Source organism: Pleurodeles waltl, chromosome 6 (genome assembly GCF_031143425.1).
Source record: "Pleurodeles waltl isolate 20211129_DDA chromosome 6, aPleWal1.hap1.20221129, whole genome shotgun sequence".
NCBI lineage: Eukaryota > Metazoa > Chordata > Amphibia > Caudata > Salamandridae > Pleurodeles > Pleurodeles waltl.
Window position 1 is genome coordinate 1,217,144,457 of NC_090445.1, and position 22,534 is coordinate 1,217,166,990.

The window sequence follows — 22,534 nt, forward strand, 5'->3', positions numbered from 1 at the left end:
CTTAGTGTACCATCTGTGTTATGCCCAGTGGTCCAAGCGAACAACACCTCTCACTCCTTTCAAACACCAACAGTGGTTAAGACACCGGTAGTGCTGAAAAAACCCTTTTAGACAAAAAAATAGGCCTATGCGTACCGCCTGTGTCACACCCAGTTTTCCAAGCAGTGATGCATCATTCCTATATCACAACCAGGAGTCAAGCATACCATCTATGTCACATCCAGTATTCCTAGTGACAAAACAACACTTTCTCCTTTCCTGGCCATGTGTTGACTTTCGTGAAAAAGTGACCTCTGTGGGATCGCCTCCGACGCCGCCTTGAGACTACTCAGTTCAGACACTTGAAATGTGCAGTATGTCAGATTTCTGTCAGTGGCAGGGTGCTCAGGTTAAATTTTTACCCTTCTTCCTAGTTTGCCACACGCCAAGTGCTGGGATTAAGGAACAGATGTAGGGGCTCATTCTGAGCCCGGCGGGCGGCGGGAGCCGCCCGCCTGGAGGGAGCCGCCAAATGACCGCACCGCGGTCAAAAGACCGCGGCGGCCATTCAGACATTTCCTCTGGGCCGGCGGGCGCTCTCCAAAAGAGCGCCCGCCGGCCCAGAGGAAATGCCCCTGCAACGAGGACGCCGGCTCAGAATTGAGCCGGCGTAGTTGCAGGGGTGCGACGGGTGCAGTTTGCACCCGTCGCGTATTTCAGTGTCTGCATTGCAGACACTGAAATACACAGTGGGGCCCTCTTACGGGGGCCCCTGCAGTGCCCATGCCATTGGCATGGGCACTGCAGGGGCCCCCAGGGGCCCCGCGGCACCCCCTACCGCCATCCTGTTCCTGGCGGGAGACCCGCCAGGAACAGGATGGCGGTAGGGGGTGTCAGAATCCCCATGCGGCGGAGCGGATTCCCCCGAGCAGCGGGAAGTCGGCGGGAGACCGCCGACTTACCGCGGCTGAACCGCCGCGGTCAGAATGCTCGTGGGAGCACCGCCAGCCTGTTGGCGGTGCTCCCGTGGTCGGTGACCCCGTAGTCTCTTACCCACTGACGGAAGCTTCAGAATGGACCTCCTCTCTGTGTATTCAGCAGAACTTTCAATCAATTGTGGCGTCTACTCACCTATCTTGTAGCGCAGATGTGAATCTGGACTGGTGCGGCTCTCTTCCTTCAGCTGCAGTCGGGCTACAAAAGCCAATCTCTCCTATTTGGCTAGCCAAAATGTTGTTGGACTGTGGATTTACCTTAAAAAAATGAAAGACAAGAGGTGTTTGGCAAAACAGTAACAGTTGGTTTAATTAAACGCAGCGGCCGGGAAAGCAGTAGAGCTGGGGTCTGATGGCTATCTCTCAAAGTTACAGAGTTCTGAGCGCCATTATGTACAATTCTTGAAAGGTCATTGTAGGAAGTTTGCTCTGTATATACTATCTCAAAGTGAGAGATAGTGTGCCAAGAGTCCAAGGGTTCTCCTTAGAGGTTGATAGTGGCAAAATTAGATAATACTAATGCTCTATTTTGTGGTAGTGTGGTCGAGCAGTAGGCTTATCAGAGGGTAGTGTTAACATTTGTTGGACACTCACAGGCAATACATAAAGAACACACACTCAAAGACTTAACTCCAGGCCATTAGGTTTTTATTTAGAAAAATATATTTTCTTAATTTATTTTAGAACCACAAGATTCAAGATTTGAGGTAAGTACATAAAATGCAAGGTAGTTCACACAGGTAAGTATAGTACTTTGATTTAAAACAGTAGTGCACACAGTGTTGGTTCAAATGGCAATAAGCTACTTTAAAAGAAGACACTGTGCAAAAATCAACAGCTCCTGGGGGAGGTAAGCTTGGTTGGGTTTCTCAGGTAAGTAAAGCAGTTACACAGTCATTCTCCTGGGCATAGGCAGCCCACCGTTGGGGGTGCAAGACAACCCCAAAGCCACCGCACCAGCAATAAAGGGCCGGTCAGTGCAGAGGTCAAAGGAGGGCCTAAAACACATATGCGCCTATGAAGAACAGGGGTGCTTCGGTCCTAGTCTGCTTACAGGTAAGTACCTGCGTCCTCGGGGAGCAGACCAGGGGGGGTTTGTAGAGCACTGACGGGACACACACAAGCCCACAAATCACACCCTCAGCGGCACAGGGGCGGCCGGGTGCAGTAGGCAAAGTAGGCATCGGGTTTGCTATCGAAAGCAAAAGAGAGACCCGGGGGTCACTTAGGTGATGCAGGCAGGGCAAAGGGAGGTTTCTCGGGCCAGCCACTGACTGGGCTAGGATCAGGGCCGCCTGCTAGTCACTCCTGCAGTGGTAGGTGGTTCCTCTCGGTCCTGGGGGCTGCAGGTACAGTGCTTGGTCCAGGCGTCGGGTTCCTTTGTTACCAGGCTGTCGTGGTCAGGGGGAGCCTCTGGATCCTCTCTGCAGGCATCGCTATGGGGGTGCAGAGGGGTCGACTCAGGGTGTACACGTCGGTGGAGTCACCTGGGAGTCCTCTCTGCAGTGTTGGTTCTCCTGAACTCGAGCCGGGGGCGTCAGGTGCAGAGTGTTAAGACTCACGCTTCTGGCGGGAAGTGAGAGTCTCTTTAAAGTTGTTGCCTTTTTCTGAACAGTGCCACTGTTCTTGGGAGTTTCTTGGTCCTTTAGGTGCAGGGCAGTCCTCTGAGTCTTCAGAAGTCGCTGGTCTAGCTGAATGTGTCGCTGTGCAGGTTCTTTGAGTCTGGAGACAGGCCGGTAGGGCTTGGGCCAAGTCAGTTGGTGTCTCCGCCGTCTCTGCCGGGCTTTCAGGTAAGCAGTCCTTCTACTTTCTTCAGGTTGCAGGAATCTGATTTCCTGGGTTCAGGGTCACCCTTAAATAATAAATGTAGGGGTGTGTTTAGGTCTTGGGGGCAGTAGCCAATGGCTACTGTCCTTGAGGGTGGCTACACCCTCTTTGTGCCTCTTCCCTAAGGGGAGGGGGGTGCATCCCTATTCCTATTGGGGGAATCCTCCAAAACCAAGATGGAGGATTTCTAAAGGCAGGGGTCACCTCAGCTCAGGACACCTTAGGGGCTGTCCTGACTGGTGGGTGACTCTGTCGTGTAGGCTCTCATTATCCTAATGAGACTGCTGGATTTTGAGTGGCAAGATCGTTCACAGTGTGGGGGACTAAGTCTGACCCACGGTGGAGGACCCTTGTCACTCTAAATCCGGGTTTTGCTCCGGCTAACTAGCAGTGCCTCATCTCTCCCAAATGGGAGAGACAATTGGGCAGCCAAGCGCATGACATCTTAGCACTTCCCAGGGAAGTCGTGGTCACTCAGGTCATAACCGGTTCTCTCATACACAGTACGGTCTCATATATAAATGACAAAGGCAGTTTTGAGTTTTAAAGATTGGTTTAATAAAACAACTGCATTTTAGATAGCAAAGCATGAGCTGCAGTAACCAGAACTACCCAACACAGTAGGATTAAAATAGTAATGATGAGAGTGAAGCACAAGAATAAGAATATCATAGTGCCACTAGATTATTTTCTATCTAAGTTATATTTCGAGCACAGCATGTGAAGCTCTAAGACTGCCTTTCAGGTTCCCCCGGGAGGACATCAACCCTCATACCTGAGCAAAGGCATGTAATCTGCATCAGCATCTGCAACGGGGCAGTCAGCATCTAGTTGTGGGTTCCTGGCCGGAATCTCCCTCTGACCTAGGACTAGGAAGTGCTTTTATAACTAACACACAGATGTTCTAAGAAAATGTCCCTACGTAAGGATGTGTATTTTCTACGAATACTGGAGACTAAACTTCTACCACGTTTACCGGCAATGTACCAGACTGTAGCCTTCACTGAAGCACAGGGCGATCAAGAATGCATTATTTGAGAACACAGTGCTGAACTAAGCTAAACAGTGTGATAGAAGGAAATTAAAACAAGACCGTAAAACTGGTTATTGTAAAATAACAGTGCAAGGATGAATAAAATATATCTAGGGCAAAGTGCACTACAACTCCTCCTTGCTTTTCTCATTATCTCCTCTGGACTTTCTGCCAAAAGTTGGGGCTGTGTCCAGGGGTGGGTATCTTCACTAGATGGAGTGCCCTGGGGCATTGCAACACAAAGCATGAGCCTTTGAAGAACACTGCTAGGTGTTACAGTTCCTGCAGAGGGGAGGTGTTAAGCACCTCCACCCAGTGCAGGCTTTGTTTCTGGCCTCCGAGAGCACAAAAGCTCTCACCCCATGGGGTCAGAAACTCGTCTCTGTGGCAGGCTGGCACAGACCAGTCAGTCCTGCACTGAAGGATTGGGTAAAATACAGGGGGCATCTTCTAAGATGCCCTCTGTGTGCATTTTGTGATAAATTCAACACTGGCATCAGTGTGGGTTTATTATTCTGAAATGTTTGATACCAAACTTCCAGTATTCAGTGTAGCCATTATGGAGCTGTGGAGTTCGTACTGACAAACTCGGAGACCATATACTTAATATGGCCACACTGTACTTACAATGTCTAAGAATAGACATAGACACTGTAGGGGCATATTGCCCATGCAGCTATGCCCTCACCTGTGGTATAGTGCACCCTGCCTTAGGGCTGTAAGGCCTGGTAGAGCTGTGACTTACCTATGCCACAGGCAGTATTTTGTGTGTATGGCATCCTGAGGGGGATGCCATGTCGACTTTGCCTTTTTCTCCCCACCAACACACACAATACAATCTGCAATGGCATTGTGCATGTGTTAGGTGAGGGGTCCCTTGGGTGGCACAACACATGCTGCAGCCCTTAGAGACCTTTCCTGGTCACAGGGCCCTTTGTACCACTGGTACCATTTACAAGGGACGTATCTGTGTGCCAGGGGTGTGCCAATTGTGGAAACAATGGTACATTTTAGGTGAAAGAAAACTGGTGCTGGGGCCTGGTTAGCACGGTCCCAGCACACTTCTCAGTCAAGTCAGCATCAATATCAGGCACAAAGTGGGGGGTAACAGCAACAGGGAGCCATTTCCTACAGTCTTAAAACAGTTCTATGCATTCTTTGGAGAAAGGAATCCAGACCTAGTTACGGAGTCGTTAATCTGACCATCTGATAAAGTGTGCAGGTGGGTCCCGACATATTGCGGGCCACTAGGTAACATGTCCAGATGCCAGACATGGGGAGCGCGTGATCACTGCGTGTTGTGTTCTGATTGGCTGAGTGTTACTGTCTTCATATGGCATCTAACCTTTATGGTGTTTTGGGAAAGCGCACCATTCCAGCCAAATGTGTTTTATTGGGGGCCAATCTCCTATGACTATTGCAGTGTCTCTGCCTATCAAGGGGATTGATCTGTGTTTTTTCTGTTCATGTGTTTTGCCTACGGGCTACATGTCACCACACATGTGATCTGTCAATCAGTTGCTTCAGGCCTAGGTCACAGGGCTGAGGAGGTCACATTGAGTGGAATTGACAACAATGGCGTAAGTTCATTGTTATGCACACACATATCATGGTGTGCTTTTACATAATTTTTACGTGGAAGCCAGTAAACCTGTGGCCTGCAGAATTCAGCGAGTCCAAAATGCTGCAGCCAGGGTGTTATTCTCCCTGCCTAAGTTTTGATCTGCTTCTGACTTGCTACATAAACTGCATTGGCTCCCAGTAGAGAAGCGTGTTCAGTTCAAAGCCCTGTGCATTGCTCATAAAATCCTGCCTACACAGGGGGCGCCCATGCTGGCAAGTATGTTGACTTTCTGTCAGTCTTAACGCCTGGTGTGCTCAGCCAGTCTGAGGCAGGCTGTTGTTCCACGCTTTAGGAGAGCATGTTCTTCTCTCTCTCTCTTCTGGTTAGAACCCAGGCTACCTTTATGGGAGCCCCCCCAGATACCTTTTTGTGCAGTCTGGTACTGGCCCACAGGTCAACCTCCTCAGCAAGATTCCTGGGGTCAGTCAGCTGACTGACAACTAAGTGCTCGCACACTCTAAAACAGACACTGGGCATGTGCTCTCTCAAGACTAAATTGTACAACCCAACAAAATCATTAACTTTTCAGCCCCGCACTCAACCATTCAGTGCCTTACTGGAGTAATCCCCAAAATCTACCCAGGTTTGGTTGGGGAACTTCTGACTGTCCCTGAACCTTTGGCGGTTCTTTTTAGGGGTTAGCCCAAACTTAGCATGTAAAATGGCTTTCATAGGGGTGTATTTGGTTTGGTCCCCAACATTTAGTGTTACAGATGTGTCCTCCATGTATCAGGCATGTATTTCCACAGGACCCCACCTCAACAGCAGTTGCCTTGTGAATCCTCAGTATGACTTTCTAGCTAGAAAACCGTTTGTCTGTATCATCTCCCACCACATAACTGGGCACCAAATCCTTAGGTATGCAAACCCTTTTCTCTCCTTCTGGTACTGTGGGTATGCTGTCCCAACACTGCTGAAATCTGCCTGCCTGGCCTTGATTTCCAGCTCCTTCAGACTGAGTTCATGAGCCAGTAAGATTTTCCTTTTCTCAAAGGCTCTTTACTTCTCATCGGCCTCCATGTTTAATTTAGCCACCTGCAGCCTACATTCTCTCTCCTCTTTCCTCTCCGCCAGTTTCTCACGGGAGAGGCCTTGTGAAGAGACACTGCACCCTGCCATAGCAGGAAGCTCCAGTTCAGGAAGCTCCCCTTCCTCATCTACTGCAGGTGGTATCTCCTGACGGCCATCCTCCAGTCCCTCATCCTCAGCTGTGGTTTTATCCAGTATGGTGTGTGCTTCTGCCCACACCCTAAGCTCCTTTTGCAACTCTACCTTCCTGGTGGTGCTCTTGGCAGGAGATCCAGACTCCTTGTAGAAATCTCTGATCCGCCCCATAATGTATTCCTCAATGTTGGCCAGCTCAAATCCTATGCTTTTAGTTGTAGATCCATCAGTCACAGACATGATTTTGAGAAGGAAATCAAAAAAAGCCAATCAGGGAGAAATTCAAATTGCCCTTAGATGTGGAATGGTAGTGTACACCAAATCACTCTTCAGCACAGCACAAACACAAGTCCTATCCTTACAGCTGAGCACCAGTGTTAGAAATTGGGTTGTTGGTTGACTGAGGTGTAAACCTTAGTCAAGCAGCAACTACAATCCTAATCAAGGTAAGTGTTAGGCAAACCCTAAATGAACCTTTGCTCAAACACTTGTAGCTTGGCACGGAGCAATCAGGCTTAACTTAGAGGCAGTGTGTAAAGTATCTGTGCAACACTTCAAATAGTAATACAGGGAAAACACCACACAAAAAGATTCCACCAGGCTAGGAAAACAGAGCTGAATTCAATTAATAAAACAAGACCAAAACGACAAAAACCCAATAAGTAGAACTGGAGATATTGAATTTGAAAGTTTTAATTGAAAATAGCGCTAAGAAGCACAAAGCGATGTTGGGGATCTACAGTCGCACCTGACCGGGACAAAGTCAAAAGTTCAGGCCAACCGCAATAGGGTGTGGGCCAGATACAGGGACCCAGTTATGCCCCCTGAGCCAAAGTACATTAAATGATAGTTGCAGAGCATTGCATGGATCTCTAATGTTATCCTATGGGAGAGTTAGGCCTTTCAGTAGTGAAAACAAATTAAAGAGTTTTTCACTACCAGGTCATGGAAACTTAAAAATTACATTTCCAACTTTTTAAAACCACTGCACCCCTCCCCCTGGGCTTTCCAGAGTCTATGCTTGAGATGACATATCTGTATTAAAAAAGAAGGTTAGGCTTAAGAAAAGGTGTATTTTACCAGGTAGAAATGGCAGTTTAAAACTGCAAACACAGGCTACAATGACAGGTTTGAGACATGTTTAAAGTACTAGTTAGGTGGGTCGAACAGTTAGTGCTGCTGTCACACTAGCAACTTTTAATTTACAACCTTGGCACTTCACTAGGCACTTACAAGCAAATTAAATATGTCATTTGGGGATAAGTCAATTCTACCATGTTTTAAGGAGAGGGCACTTAAGCACTGATAAGCAGTGGTGAAGTGTGCAGAGTCCTAAAGCCAGAAAATACGAGTTTAGCAAACAGGAGGCCTGATGGCAAAAGTTAGTGGGAAAACCATGCCAGTTATGCCAGGTCTAACAAGTACATTCTTCGACTGATGTAGAGCAGCATGAAATGTTATACATATAGCCAGCATCTGCAAAAAAGTATGTATGATTTCAATATCATAAGAAACAGTCATTGTTATTCATTTAGGTATATACATATTAACAAATTGTATTTAAATGGTATTAAACTGAAGGAAACCAAGAGATTATAATATTGTGCGTACCGATCATTAATCGTAATGTTCCTTTAATTTCTAGCTTTTTGATCACATTGTACACTGCATCTCTGATTTTCTGGATTATATGGGAATAAAAGGAGCTAGACTTCCACTGGGATTTACATTTTCCTTTCCTTGCAAGCAGACAAGTTTAGATGCCGTAAGTGTATATTCTATAGTACATGTATATTTACTTCTTTTAAAAATGTATTGTGTTTGGGATTTAAGCAAAAACATTGTTTATTCCATCAAACAAGAATCCTGCTATGACAAAAATTCAAACATAGCAAACCTTGTTGGTAAGAAGCCTGCTGTTTTTTTTCTCCAGTTTTATTTATTCAGGAAAACATATGCATAGCATTCAAAACCGTACCATACACCATAAGAATACAGATAATAAGGCAGCTTCACCTGCATTTCCAAGCAGAGCATCTCCTCCGTGTTTGTGCTGTCGAACTGTGCTCTCCGACAAATGTTCTAGAGTTCAGTACATAGGTTTTAACTGGGCGTAAGTACCTTCATGACAGTCCATCTCTAAGCATGAAAGGTTTAGAGTGTAGCAGGGGTGAGTAGACAGATCAGTACAATCGCAGTATATGGTATATTGAACAGCAACAACTAGATGGTGATACTGAGGCATGTTTACCTGGTTCAAGCATGGAGAGAGAGCTGATAACACGCTCCAACGGTCTAGTCAACAGTAATCGGGTGGCACAGACTTGCGGAGGAAATAGCAGACACCCAGCAGGCAGTCATACAACCAAGTCAAGCGAGGAGGAGAGGGAAGCCCCAGAAGTGGGGGAGGGAGTGGAGGGGGCAAGGTGCCAACCGACCGTATTCAGTCTCATGTCTGCAACCACCAATTCACAGCCTCATGGGGATAGTCGTTCTCAGCACTCAGATAATGGGATTCGTCCGCCGAGGTTCCCCCATCTCCCACCTTGGTCTCCCCTTGTAGCCCCTCAATCATACCACTCCAGGCCTCCAAATCCTGCTCCACATGCTCATTCATACATATCTTGCGGAGTCGATATTCCTCAGCCAGCTATCATATGTCAGGGGTTCGGGTTAGCCCACTGGATCACAATGCGCTTTTTGGCCAGTACAAGCCCTAGCTGCATGAATCTGTATGCCATTTTACACCCTTTTTGGGGATGGGGAGTAATCCCAGCAAGCAGTGCCGCATTGTTACTTTCACTCCTACAGTCGTCGCAGCCTTTAGCGTCTGTACTTTCTGGCACCAGAAGGGTTTGTTCATGTGACGTGCCCAAAGGTGGCTGGGGATGTGCTGCAGCGCACACACGTGTCATGTCGTGTTGGGAATATTCTGTGAGGGCTTTATGGCATCAGATATGCTCTGTTCAAATAGTAAAATTGTGTCAACTTTAATCTAGCATTGCTAGTCCCTTCCTGCACCAGCAAAGAGGCCCTATTCAATTCCTCATCTGTGAGCGGAGTTCCCAGGTCCATATCCCACATGGCTTGCATCCCACGTATATTTATCTGCCTGTCTTTTTTTAGGGCCACGTATATTCGGGAGAGTAGACCACGGTCCCTGCCAAGGTGGGATTCGGTGGGCTCTTCAGGGAAGGAGGTTCAGATCTCCTGGGACATTCATGAGGCTTGCATATTGCAGGAGTTGTCCCTGGTCAATTATAAATAGGGATCCAGCCTCCTCCCCCGGTGACAAGTGAGTCATTTCAGTATAAATCACCCACGTTATTACATCTGCCTGCTCGCCATTTTGAGAAATCCAGTGTGGTAGCGACTCTCGTAAAGAGGCGGATCCATCAGATCGGGAGCAGTTGCATGTAGATCGCTCTCCACAGTGCCCGCGTGACTGCTCACTCCCATACCAGCGCTACCTGTGATATTATAAAGGGAGTGCCTTTCAGTAGCTTAGTACCGCCCATGAGTAGGCCTGGAAGTCGGGATATGCATATAGAGCCTTCTAGTAGTTTTTTTTTCCCCAATAGGGGGCAAGGTCGCATCTCATAGCCACGTACTGCAGCAAGCCAGCCATTTGGTATAGATGGAGGTCCGGTAGCCCTAATCCCCCATCAGCCAGGTCCAATTTCAGCACCTTGAGGCGGACTCTGCACCTCTTAGCTGCCCAGACTAGGGACAGCTGCAACTTATCTATCTGGCGAAACAGTGCAGGGGGCAGCTCACAGAGCGAGTTTTGCATGATATACAGGCAACGCTGGATTAAGGCCATTTTACTTAGCACGACCCTGCCCATGACTGATAGTGGGTGTGATCCAAATTTGGACAGAGGCCCGGAGTCCTTCCATCACCCTACCCATGTTCAGCTGATATTGTAGTTGAGGGGAGTGAGTTATGTTAATACCCAAGTACTGAAAGGTCTCAGTCTCCCATGTCTGGCCCACCTGCAGGAGTTCTGATGCCACAACAGTCGCTGGAAGAATACCATGGGGTATAACACCATTTTCTGTTGGTTGACTCTGAGGCCAGATATCCCTCCAAAGTTGTCCATCATACGTAATAGGAGTGGAATCGACCGTTCCTGGTCTGTGACGTACACCAGAGCATCATCTACATATAGTGATACGATGTGCGTTCTAGTCCCCACTCTTGGGCCCCACTCCTGTAGTCCAACAAGCCTGCTGTTTGATGAAGAACATAAGTGCAGGACCAGATTACAGACTGTTTTTAAATATTTTTTTTAAGTGTGTCATTGTAGTGGTCTTATCTTTTCAAAATCAGATGCTTTACCTGGGTACCCCAACCTAAAAGGCATATATTTTAATGGACAAATACACGTTTTACAGAAATAAAATGTAATTATATATGAAATAAATAGAACATTGACTACTATTCCATTGGGTAATAGCAAGGGATTTTATTTAAAGCACTGAGAATCTGCAGAAGTAGAAGTTCATATTTTTATGTTTTGCCATCTGATTGATTTACCAATTAAAGACGTTTTTCTATCCTGTTTCTAAGTTCAGCATTTTTGTTTTGTATCCATTTTCTTCTCACTGTAAAGTAAAAAAACAATATGAATTTTGATATTTCAGCTTTGCGGATGCAGTACATAAAATACTGAACCTCATTTCTTTATCTCTTCTATGTCATTCCTATTTTAGTGTTTAAAATAGATTTGGAAATAGAAAATAACCAAATTAAGAAAAGGTAAAACGTGTCAAGAAGATTAAGATTAATGTGTAGTGTTTGAGTTACAAATCTGGCAGATGTATAAAAATAATAATAATAATAATAATAATAATAATAATAATAATAAACAGAAACATGCTATGTGATTCACAACAGTTTCAAACATACCGCCTTAGTTGATCCACGATGTAGGGTCTAGGTGGCTCTTATGACATATAACAGAATAATTTATGATCTTAATGCCCAAAAATAAATTATCGTGATTCTCCTTATGTTCCTTCTCATTGGAATAACAAGAGTAATGGTAATTTGGATGGCCAACTCAAGGTAAACTGAAAATACAGGCTTTTCTTTTGCTTGAAGATCAGGCAGTTGATTGTAATGAGTGACGAGGCACAACCAGTTACCACTGACAAACGGGAATCTCTAAATATTGAGCTGAATAGAGTAAAAACATTGATTACACTAAAAAGGTGGAAGAGATGCCAGGCTGGATGCTTGTGGAAACAAACACAGATCTGAAAGATACCTGAGGGTATCTACCCCTAAATAGAAAGCCACATATTGCAACATGTTACATACTCACATATGATGAAGCAATTGTTGAGGGACAATGAGTAGAAGAATGATACTTGCTATTATGATGGCAGCAAGAATCCCAGAGAAGAATTGCTAGATGAAAGAGCCCGGAATGCTTGGAATTACACAAAAGACGACTTTGAAGACATGAAGTAGTCCTGAACGAAAGTTTGTGATGGCAGTAGCCCCACCTACGATGTTGGAGACTGCAAAGCAGGAGACAGTAGGTCCACAAACTGTACAATTTCAGCAGCAGATGTGCCCTCTGTGGAGCAAAAAATGTTGCTGCTGAAGTTAAAGGCGCTTCATTATGATTTACAACCACTGTGATTGTTTCTCATTTACCAAAGTACAATAGTGAAAAGGCAGCATTCAGCTAGAGCGGGACAATTAAAGCCTAAATCAACAGAGCTAAGCAGTGTAGTCCCTAGATAGCCGCACTGGTGTGTAGTAATCCCAAGTAGCTGAAGTGCGCTTAAACCCCCACCCCCCCCGCTTTCACTGCTCATAGAACTATCCTTTTTCAGATAAATAAGCCCACATGAAGTGAAGGCATAGGGTAGTCCCAAAGTTAATTATTAATGTGTCAGTAGGCTATGATTAATTCGCTGTTCCCTTCAAGATCCATTACAAGACAAGAGCCATAGTATAATGCTACCATTACTCTATTTGAAATCGCCATACAAAAAAACTCAGTCTAGACCCATTCAAAGCCATTTATGGATCAAATCTGTTTATTGGTATATAACACAGACGGACTAAATACAGACTCTATGCCTACATCCAGGTCGGCCGGCAAACCAATTTTGCAGGAAATCCTGCTACACAAATTAACAGACGGGCCTGTAGTGACAGCCAGCAGACATAATGAGACAAGTTCCTTTATCTCCAGAGCCCATCTCTTGGAGGCCATTGCCCATACCCCCGATTTCCAAACTGCCAGTCTATGAGGAGATTAAAAAGAACTTTAAAACAAACCACAACACGTAATACAAAATACAAAAGACAAAACTGTGCCTCCCCTCGCAGTCCCCAGCAGTATCTCTCTTCCTGCCCCCCCCTCCATCTCCGTTCCCCAGGAGCAGCCCAGATCCCATCCTCTGCACCAGTTGGCTTCTTCCCATCAGGTATCCCCCAGCAGCCTCAACCCCCTTGGATATGCGGGGCAAGTTAACTTGTTGAACTCCGCTGAGAGTATCTGGATGAATAGCCTCCAACTGTCACCTATATCTCCCACTCTCTGTGTAGCCGCTAATGTTAGTTTCTCCATTTCCAAGATGAACCAGAGCTTATATAGCCAGGAGGTAGTATCACCTGTAACGCTGCGTTAAGGGTCAGCGCCATCTGTTGTCCCCTCCACGAGCGAAGAGGAAAGGTAAGGGGGTTGGGTAAGCCCAGTATAACATATGACAGAAATCTAGGAATCTCTGTCTGAAACACTCTGTCGATATCGTCAAGAATGCTTTTCCAGTATCTGGTTAACTTGGGACAGTCCCATAATAGGTGTATAAGTGTGCCAGTGTTACCACATCCCACTTCCAGCAAAGGTCAGATTTAGCGGAGTCCCATGAATACACCCTAGCCAGAGTATAGTACCAGTAAGTGGCAAGCTTGTAGGCAGTCTCTGTCGCTGGCGTGCTGTAGGCTGTGTGGTGCGCTCTATAGTGAACACTCTCCCACTCTTCCTCTGTTAGCTCCCTCCCGAGCTTTGCCTCCCATCTCCGCTGCCCCTTGGTTTTGTCTGACTGCGTCTCCGCCTGTAGGAGTTTATATAATTCCGAAATCATTTGTTTGTCATCTTTCTTTCCCATAAGCCATTTCTCAAACGGCGTAAGCGGTCTGGATACCAACGGCCTAATCGCCGGCTGCAGGGCCCTGTATCGAACCTGGTAGTATGTCAGTCTGTCTGCCTCTGTGAGCCCATAAGTCTCCCTCATCTGGTCAAAGGCCATTACTCCATCCACATCAAATATACTGCCAACCCATTGGCAACCTCATTCATACCAACGCTGAAAACGCTCCATCTGAAGACCCGGGGGGAAGTCGGCGTTCTCGCAAATCGGAGACATCGGGGAGGGGAAGGTCGTCAAACCCCACTTTGTCACCACAGCATCCCACATCCGGAGCGTCGTACCCGGAACCAGAGAGGAATAAAGTCCTGACGCTCTATGCCTACGCCGGAGCCATGGCTCCTTCCAGATATGAGACCCAGTCACCGCCGCCTGGTCCATGAAACACCAGTGCTTTTTGGAGAGCGGTCGACTCCACTCCAGCAAATAGCGAAGTTGGGCAGCTTTAAAATACCACAGCAGACAGAACACAACTAGGCCTCCCTTCTCTTTAGGACGGTACAGGACACAGCGCGGCATCCGAGCAGGCTTTCCCCCCATACAAATTTCAATATCGCTGACTGAAGTGTCGCTATGGTATGGTAGGGTTAAAGGGAGCGTCTGAAATACATAGAGTATGCGCGGTAAGACTGTCATTTTGATCGCAGATACCCTGCCGAACCAGGAGAGTCCATGCTTCCCCCACTTCTCCAGGTCTCTCAGTATCTCCCTAGAGAGGGAAGCATAGTTCATGCTAGACGTTCTAGCCGCTGTTGTTGCCAGGGCAATACCCAGGTAAGGCACATGGGACGTTGACCATATAAAGGGGTAGCGAGCCCGTAAGGCTTCTTCATGCTCTGGTAGAAGTGACAAACTCAAGACTTGGGATTTCTGTGTGTTCACTTTAAACCCAGATACCAGACTAAACGTGCTAATGGCCTCCATGAGCGCAGGCAGTGAGACCATGGGATCCGCCAGCGTGAGAATCACATCATCAGCACAGAGACTTAGGAGGTGAAGGTCTCCCCCAAACTTGACGCCGGAGATATGAATATCGTCACGGAGGCATTGCGCGAGGGGCTCCATATACAGCACAAACAGTAGTGGGGAGAGCGGAAACCCCTGCCTCGTCCCCCGCCCTATCGGAAAAGGAAGCGACAAAGTCCCATTCACGTGGACGGCAGCCCTAGGCGCACTATAAATACACTGAATCCAGGTCCGAAACGCCAGGCCAAACCGAAAGCGCTCCAGCACCCGGAGAAGATAAAGCCAGTGCACCCGATCGAATGCCTTCTCCGCGTCAATGGAGAGGAGGATCGCCTCCCTATGGGATCTATTAGTTTTATCTATTAAGTGTAGGAGCCGCTTCGTGTTGTCATCGCACTGTCGATGAGGAATGAAACCTGCCTGATCCGGGTCAATAAGTCCCGGCATATAGGGATTAAGACGCTGCGCTAGAATACCCGTAAATAATTTAGCATCAATATTTAAGAGCGAGATGGGCCGATACGAACCACAATCCCCCGGATTCTTCCCAGGCTTATGTATAACCGTGATGGTAGCCTCTAACATGCTAGGTGTGAGGGATCCTGTTAGCAAGAAGGAGTTATAGAGTCACACCAAAAGCGGGGCCAGCTCAGCGCAAAAAGTCTTATAGAAAAGCGCAGTAAAGCCGTCAGGTCCCGGTGACTTCCCAACAGAAAGACGCTATCACCTCCTCTATTCGTATAGGCTGGTCAAGGGAGACCGCATCTTGCTCATGAAGCAGTGCAATCTTACAATCTGCAAGATAAGAGGCCGACTCTCTATAGAAATCCGCAAACACCTCAGCTATCTGCTGATCTGTCCGTACCTCCCCACGAAACTGGGAATGCACCATCTTTACAGCATTGGCCGATTGCTGAGCTCTCAATTTGTAGGCCAAGAGTTTCCCACCACGATTACCCCCTACGTAGTATTTATGTTTAAGCCGGGCAACCGCATACTCTGCCTGATCCCAGTAGAGCCGTTTCAGCTGGTGGCGTGCTTTCTCTAACTCCCTCCACACCCTAGGGGCACCCGTGTGCTTGTGAGAACGCTCTAAGGCCGATTCTTTCTGTTCTAGGACCTCTCTCAGCTCTGTCCTAGCTTTATTCTCCTTTGCCGAGAGAGATATCACCTCCCCCCGGATAACAGCCCTCAGCGCCTCCCAGAGCATCTCTAAGTTAGTCCTCCCATTGTCATTGTGATCAAGATAGTCAAGAATCGCACTTCGCAGCGCCTCCTCCGCTGGCCTAGACTGCAGCACAGTGTCCCTAAAACGCCAGCTGGGGACCCGAACTCACCCACCATCAAGGCGGACCACCAAGGTAATAGGGGCGTGATCCATCAAGGCCCGAGGTTCAATCGCGCTCTCCCTGACTCTGGAGCTAAACTCTGAAGAGGCCAGAAAAAAATCTATGCGCGTGTAAGTCTTGGAGGATGCCGAGTAGAATGAATAGTCTCGGAGGGTGGGGTGCGCCCTCCTCCAGACGTCCTCCAAGTCACAGTCAGCCAGCCACTGTCGCCCCGCTGGCGTCAACGCCCCAGTCTGCCCAAAACGCTGTCCAGAGCGGTCCAGATCATTGTCCATGACCAAATTGAAGCCCCCCCCTACCAGTATAGCCCTGTCCGGAGTAGCGAGCATGGGGGATATGACATGACTCGTGAAAGATTCCTGCCGTTCATTGGGGGCATATAATGTGGCAATTGTAAAGTGAAATGACTCGACGCGGACTCTATTGGCCAGGAACCTCCCTTTAACCTCATGTATCTTAGCAATAACCTCTCCAGGGAAGGCCCTTGAGATCAAGATCGCCACCCCAGCATGCTTTGTAGGCGCAGAAGATCAAAACTGTTGTAGAAACCACCTGGAGCTCATACGGTAAGTGTCTGTAGAGAGCAGGTGCGTTTCCTGCAGCAAACATATATGACTCTCGGATCACTCAAAAGCAGAGAGGATTACCAACCTCTTGGTGGGACTATTCAGCCCCCGAACATTAAGGCTCAAACACTTAAGGGACATGAGTAGTTAAGGAGGTGAATCTCATCAACCGTAGGCCTCCCCCCAGGGGCATCCCCAGCTTCCCAGCCGGAGGAGTGCTCATTCATAAAAGAGCAGTGCTCAATTCTCGGGCATCCAGGATCTCCAGAGGAAGCACAACAACGTAAAATAAAAGTACACAACGGGTGTACATCTAACTTACACAAGTCCTCAATCGAACGTCCAAAAAAGAGGCAAGTTCCAGACAGGGGTCGACCACACCTCACAAGGTTGTCCCTCGATGCCCAGAGACCCCACCACCCAGACCCAACTCCAGCAGCTTCACTAACATTCTCAAACAACCCCAGACCCCTGCAGTGACCTTCACGGACAGTCTGCATCTAAGCACTTGTCCCTGCCACTATGCTATGCAATACAGACTGTCTCTCAAGCGCTTGTTCGGTCGTAGACGGCCTCGGTTGCCTCCGTTTCCTCTATTTCCGCCGCCATCGCTGGCGGCCCTCGGAAGCAGCTTCTTCACGCGGCCTGGGGTTCCGCTCCGTCTCCTCCAGGCCCAGCATCCGGCAAGCTTCCTGCAGCGATTTCACCTGATGCACCTGATCTCCCCAGCAGAACACAAGGCGAAAGGGGTGACCCCAGGTGTAAGGCGTAGAATGTGCCCAAAGATGCTCTGTGATGGGCTTCAGTTCTCGTCGCCTCTGCAATGTTCCGTCTCCTCCCCAGAGCACAGTAGGGCCAACTGCTGTTCAAACTCCTAGAGGAACCCCTGGGCTCCAGCTCTCTGTCACAGCCTCACAACGCTCCCAAGCAGGCCCTCTCGGGCCGTACGATCTCCGAGGCCTCGGGAGCCAATGCCATATGCTGCCGACTATTACATGTGCACCCCCCGGCTCCGTACCTCTGTGGCCCGACTGCTGCCGCCAACTCCTACGAGGTCCAAGACTAAGCCCGAGCCCCGAATGGGCCTACAGGCCCAGCCACCGTGCCCGCAGCACTCGAACGCGGCCTAGGCCCGAACCGCCTCTCGGGCATGCCTCCCCTCGTGATCTCCGGGTTGCACCCGCGAGGCCTCCCTGCGTCCTCTAGCCGCCAGGGCGGCCCCTCCTGAGGGTGCCCGGGGCCGCGCTGTAGCTGGAAAAAGCCCAGGCGGCGGGGCTCGGATAGACACGTCTGCTCACGCCGCCATCTTGGCCACACCCCCCTTCAAAGCCATTTAGACAAACTTGAATATTGTATTTTATGTGTCCTTGTTGATGTATATGTAAACATGTGACCTACTTCTCAACTTGTACATATTTGGATTCCTACCTGCTATTTTAGTATTGAAAAAAAACATATTGGTGTATATTTTTCTTATTGGTATTGAACAAATGTTTCTTCTTTGATCATTAAACTAATTACTGTTTCTTTGTAGTACAGAGTAGGCTTTTATTTACTTTGAACTTTATTGTTGAAAAATATTTCCTCAAAAGAATCGTTGGTTTCATTCTTTGATTGTTTCTCTTGACCAATCATTTCTTAACAAAAATATTGCACAATAATTCCTTCAGGTGTTTTGTTTTTGTTATTAGCATTCATTTGCTTCTCCCGTGGGATAACACGGTTGCCCTAGAGTGCTTGCAATCTCCTACAGGGTAGGAACTTCCTTCCCTTGTTCATATACAAGATTTCAGGGCACCCAAGACAGTCCAGTAATTCCTCCTTCAGATCAGACTCCGTGTGACACCAACTCCCTTCTCCTTGGTAAGGGAGACACAACAAAAACGCTGAAGGATCTTGGGGTTCTGCCGTTATACCACTTTTGCCGACTGAGGATGTTTATTCCAAGTGTGCCTTCTTGGAAACACTTTGGGCTGATTCCCCTTTCATGTGATCCATCATTTTACATACAGAGAGTCAGGGAGTGAACAAATCGAACAGACCAGAAGGAATCAACCCATACTTTCTCCCTATATATAGAACCAGTGACACAAAAGAGTATGGGGTTCACTTATAATAAGGAGCCGCACACAGGGGAAGGTTCCGTGGTGCTCCTTAAACTCACTTGATAAGTAGATGGTGTTAAAGTGCTGTGGAGGGTCGTGTAGTGATGATGGGGGGTGTTTCCTTTACGGACTAGGTGGTCTCACACACTATATAGTGTCATGCTTCATCATTTGACCACCTAGCCCCACCCAGGTAGGACAATGCCGCCTGGGCGGACTCAACCTCACCGTTAAAAGAACAGGAGGGAGTGCGTAAATTTTCACTCTCTGGAAAATGTGGGATCCAGCTGAACTAGGGTAGATATAAACACACCTAGACAGTCACCTGTGTGAAAGTACACTTTTAATAGTGGTGTCTGCTGGTGTGATTAAGAACAGGGATAGGACACCTCTGTGAGAGTAAGGACTCACTGGGTCACCTATCTAAAAATAAATGGCCAACATGTTTCTGCCCTCTACAATGAGCCAAGGAAGGTCTAGGGGCATTCTTCAGGGCCTAGGATCCCTCAAAGTCATGCAATGCAAGGAAAACCTGCTCCGTTCAATAGGAGTGTGAGTGGAATGGTGTAAAATGTGGCATGCCCCAGATGCAAGGAAAGCAATTCCACTTTTTATCATATGATTAGGAGCTACCTTGACCTCAAGGAGGACTGGAACATGGTGGTGGACTTGACAAATGTTTCTTCTAATAGACAAGTCTAGTATTCTTGCACTTCTTCTGAGACTGAAATAAAAGACAAGATTTGCTTATTTGTATTGGTGAAGCAACAGGTCATAATGGGATGGAAGAATCCTTGGTGCACTCAATATTTGGGGTGGCAGAGAACGGCCTTTAAATGGGCAGGAGCTGAGAGTGCCTTATTATGTAAAGAAATAAAATGGGGAAATTGGAAACCAGACTTGTCAAAGCATGGGGCGCCATAGTGTCTGCCATTCCGGAACCTGAGCCAAATCATCACTAATCATGGCCATAATGTTTAAGTATAATTCTGTATACAGGATATGACCCCGATAACGTTTAATATTGGGCAGTCCCTTCTTTTACATCCAATTGTTGTCCAATGTTCTATTTACACACACCCCACATAGCATTATGATACCGTGGACTGTGCTCTATATCTATAAATGTGATGTATTTCTCCTTCTAGACTTGAAGTACCAAACATACTTTGACTGAAAGCAGTATTGACAGAAATGAATATGCATCCAGATGATTCTAATGTTATCATGATAAAACCAGTAGAATATTTTACACAACTAAAATATCTGAAATGAGTCATCCATGACACGTGCGCACAACTGAAGTAGGTCAGAGTGAGTTTTAAAATGCCCCAGAAAAATAGAGCCCACAAATAGTAGCTGTGCTGGGTTTACCGGTCTGAAATTATAAAAACAGGAATTATCAAATTGCAAAGAATCAGCTGCCTAACAAAGATTTTTTTGTATCTAATAATTATAAGCATTTAAAGAAACATGCCTTTAAGGACCAAACGGAAATGTGGTTCAGTCTTGTCAGCGGCCCCACCGATGGTGACAGTTAAAGTATAAACACACCCGACTGCAAAGGTGTAAGTTGTCCAAGTGTCTTATTGAGCTACGATTAAGTCATATCTTTACCTGAACCTGCAAGTAAACATTGCCTGTGGGGGCACATAAATGTTAGAGAAGGGAGTAGCCATCTGAGAATGGCGGATGAACTAAGGGCAATTCCTCATTCTTAATTGGAAATCAATGTTTTGTAAATACATGCTAAGAAAAAAAGGACTTGAGTGGTATTTGTGCATAAATAAACTTGTTGATTATCTTAAACTAGAAAGAATGAGTACATGGGTGGCACTACATTGGAGTTGTGAAATAAGGGTTCTATTCATCAACAAAGGTTTGCTGGAAATTATCTTATGTGAAAAATATTGGGGAAGCATCCCGAACAACGGGTCCTAAAGATCGAAATAGTGGAAAACGAAAGTGGAACAGCGCTTTCGTTTTTTCACGACTTCCTTGTTCAGGGCCTTAACCACACATGTGCTGAACCAACGTACATGCGTGGTTAAGGCACAGAAGAAGGGAGTTGGCTGAGGAGGACGATGCGATCAAGGAGGAGGTAAGTTGGGCTGTTTTAAGGGCAGGAGGGTCGGGTTATTTTTAGTTTTAGGGGCGGGATGGGGAGTAGGGATATTTTTGGATTTAGGGGTGGGGGTGGGGTGGGGGCTCGGGGTAATTAAGGTTTAGGGGCGGGGGAGGAGGGTCAGGATTTAGGTTTTAGAGGAGGGGTGGGGGTTTGGGGTGCTTTAGGCTTTAGGGGTGGGGTGGGGAGTCGGGTATTTTTTGTTTTTGGGGGTGGGGTGGAGGCTTGGGTGATTAAGGTTTAGGGGCGGGGGAGGGGGTCAGGTTTTAGGGGTGGGGTGAGGGGTTGGGGTGCTTTAGGTTTTAGGGGAGGGGGTTGGGGTTGCGGTAATTTTGGGGGTGGTGGGTTGGGGTGGTTGTGGGGGTGGGGGGGTTGCAGTAATTTTTATGGGTGGGGGCCAGGGGGAACGCATGCTGGAACCATGCATGCCGTTCACTAATGCCTTTACCAGGAATGCCTTTACAATGAAAAATCGTTGTTAAGGCATTCATGGTAAAGGCATTAGTGGTAACTACGAGGTCGTTGTTCCGACCTCGTTGTTAAGGCATGGGTGGTTCGAGCATTTGTTGTTTTGACATGTAACTAAAAAATTGAAATGCATATTGTGCCGGAATTGTGTCACAACAACATATTAAGACGTACATGTAAGGCCTTAATAGAGGGTGACAAAAGAATACCATTTAACGTTAAAAACTTATGGGTTGGCTTGTTATCTCTGAAAAGTTAATAGGTGATGAGTATTGCATCTGCGTGCTAAACATTTTCCAGCTTCCCATGCACACCATTTCATGAGAAGAATGATTAAAGGCTTTAAAGTGTTTAGCCAATGACATAGTTTCAACATTGCAGCAAAATCTTGATTGATGATGTACAATCTAGTGTCATATTGCTTGCTTTACCTCTGTAGTGAAAACCACAAATATATATATATATATATATATATATATATATATATATATATATATATATATATTATAAATCACAGTCTTTTGCTGCCCAATTTCAGAGATTTCTCAATTCCCATTTTCTGCATTAGTAGTGTATGACTTTGTATAAGATGTTAAATTATAAACTGTACAGTTTCAACATTTATAGTGGCCATACAGAGGTTGTAGGCACACAATTGTAGTGATAGTAGGTTTGGATGTTTCTTTATGTGCTCTGACAAGTCGGTCTCTAATGTTAAAACTCTCTTAATGGAAAAAAGTGATTTGTAGGTCAAGCGTGCACATGTTTTGACCTGTTGTAAGAATTGAGGCTTTCAACCACCCCTACCTCAGGCCCATCACTTTCATTCCTTCGGGCTTGCCTTTCAAAAATCCCTTGATGTCATTGGTAAATGCTTCACGTTTGTCTGACCTTGGGGTGGTTGTGTTACCTCCTTGCACACTGCCGCCATTACTTGGATAACTGCACGATTACCGATATTCTTTGGTGTGAGCAAACTACTTTGTTTTTTTGTCTCTCCCCTTCACGCATTGCAGCCACGGCGCTCAGAGCGCAAACTCGATTGCCGGGTATGAAGCATGTTCACCAATTTCTCTCTCAACACTCACCTGCCTTCTGAACCTCTCGCCCCCAACCGGAAGTAAAAATGTACGGCTTCTGTGGTCGCTGCTGTTACTTTGT

The 22,534-nt window shown here is 46.9% G+C and overlaps 1 protein-coding gene across 1 annotated transcript in view; it reads left to right on the plus strand.

Annotated features, from left to right (window-relative positions):
• The window catches only part of HK1 (hexokinase 1), a 1,372,133-nt gene that overhangs the window by 829,105 nt on the left and 520,494 nt on the right, over nucleotides 1-22,534 (plus strand). Inside the window, exon 12 of the mRNA XM_069240524.1 lies at nucleotides 8,268-8,387. Within this exon, the coding sequence (XP_069096625.1) occupies nucleotides 8,268-8,387 (120 nt within the window). The remainder of the gene's footprint in view (nucleotides 1-8,267; nucleotides 8,388-22,534) is intronic.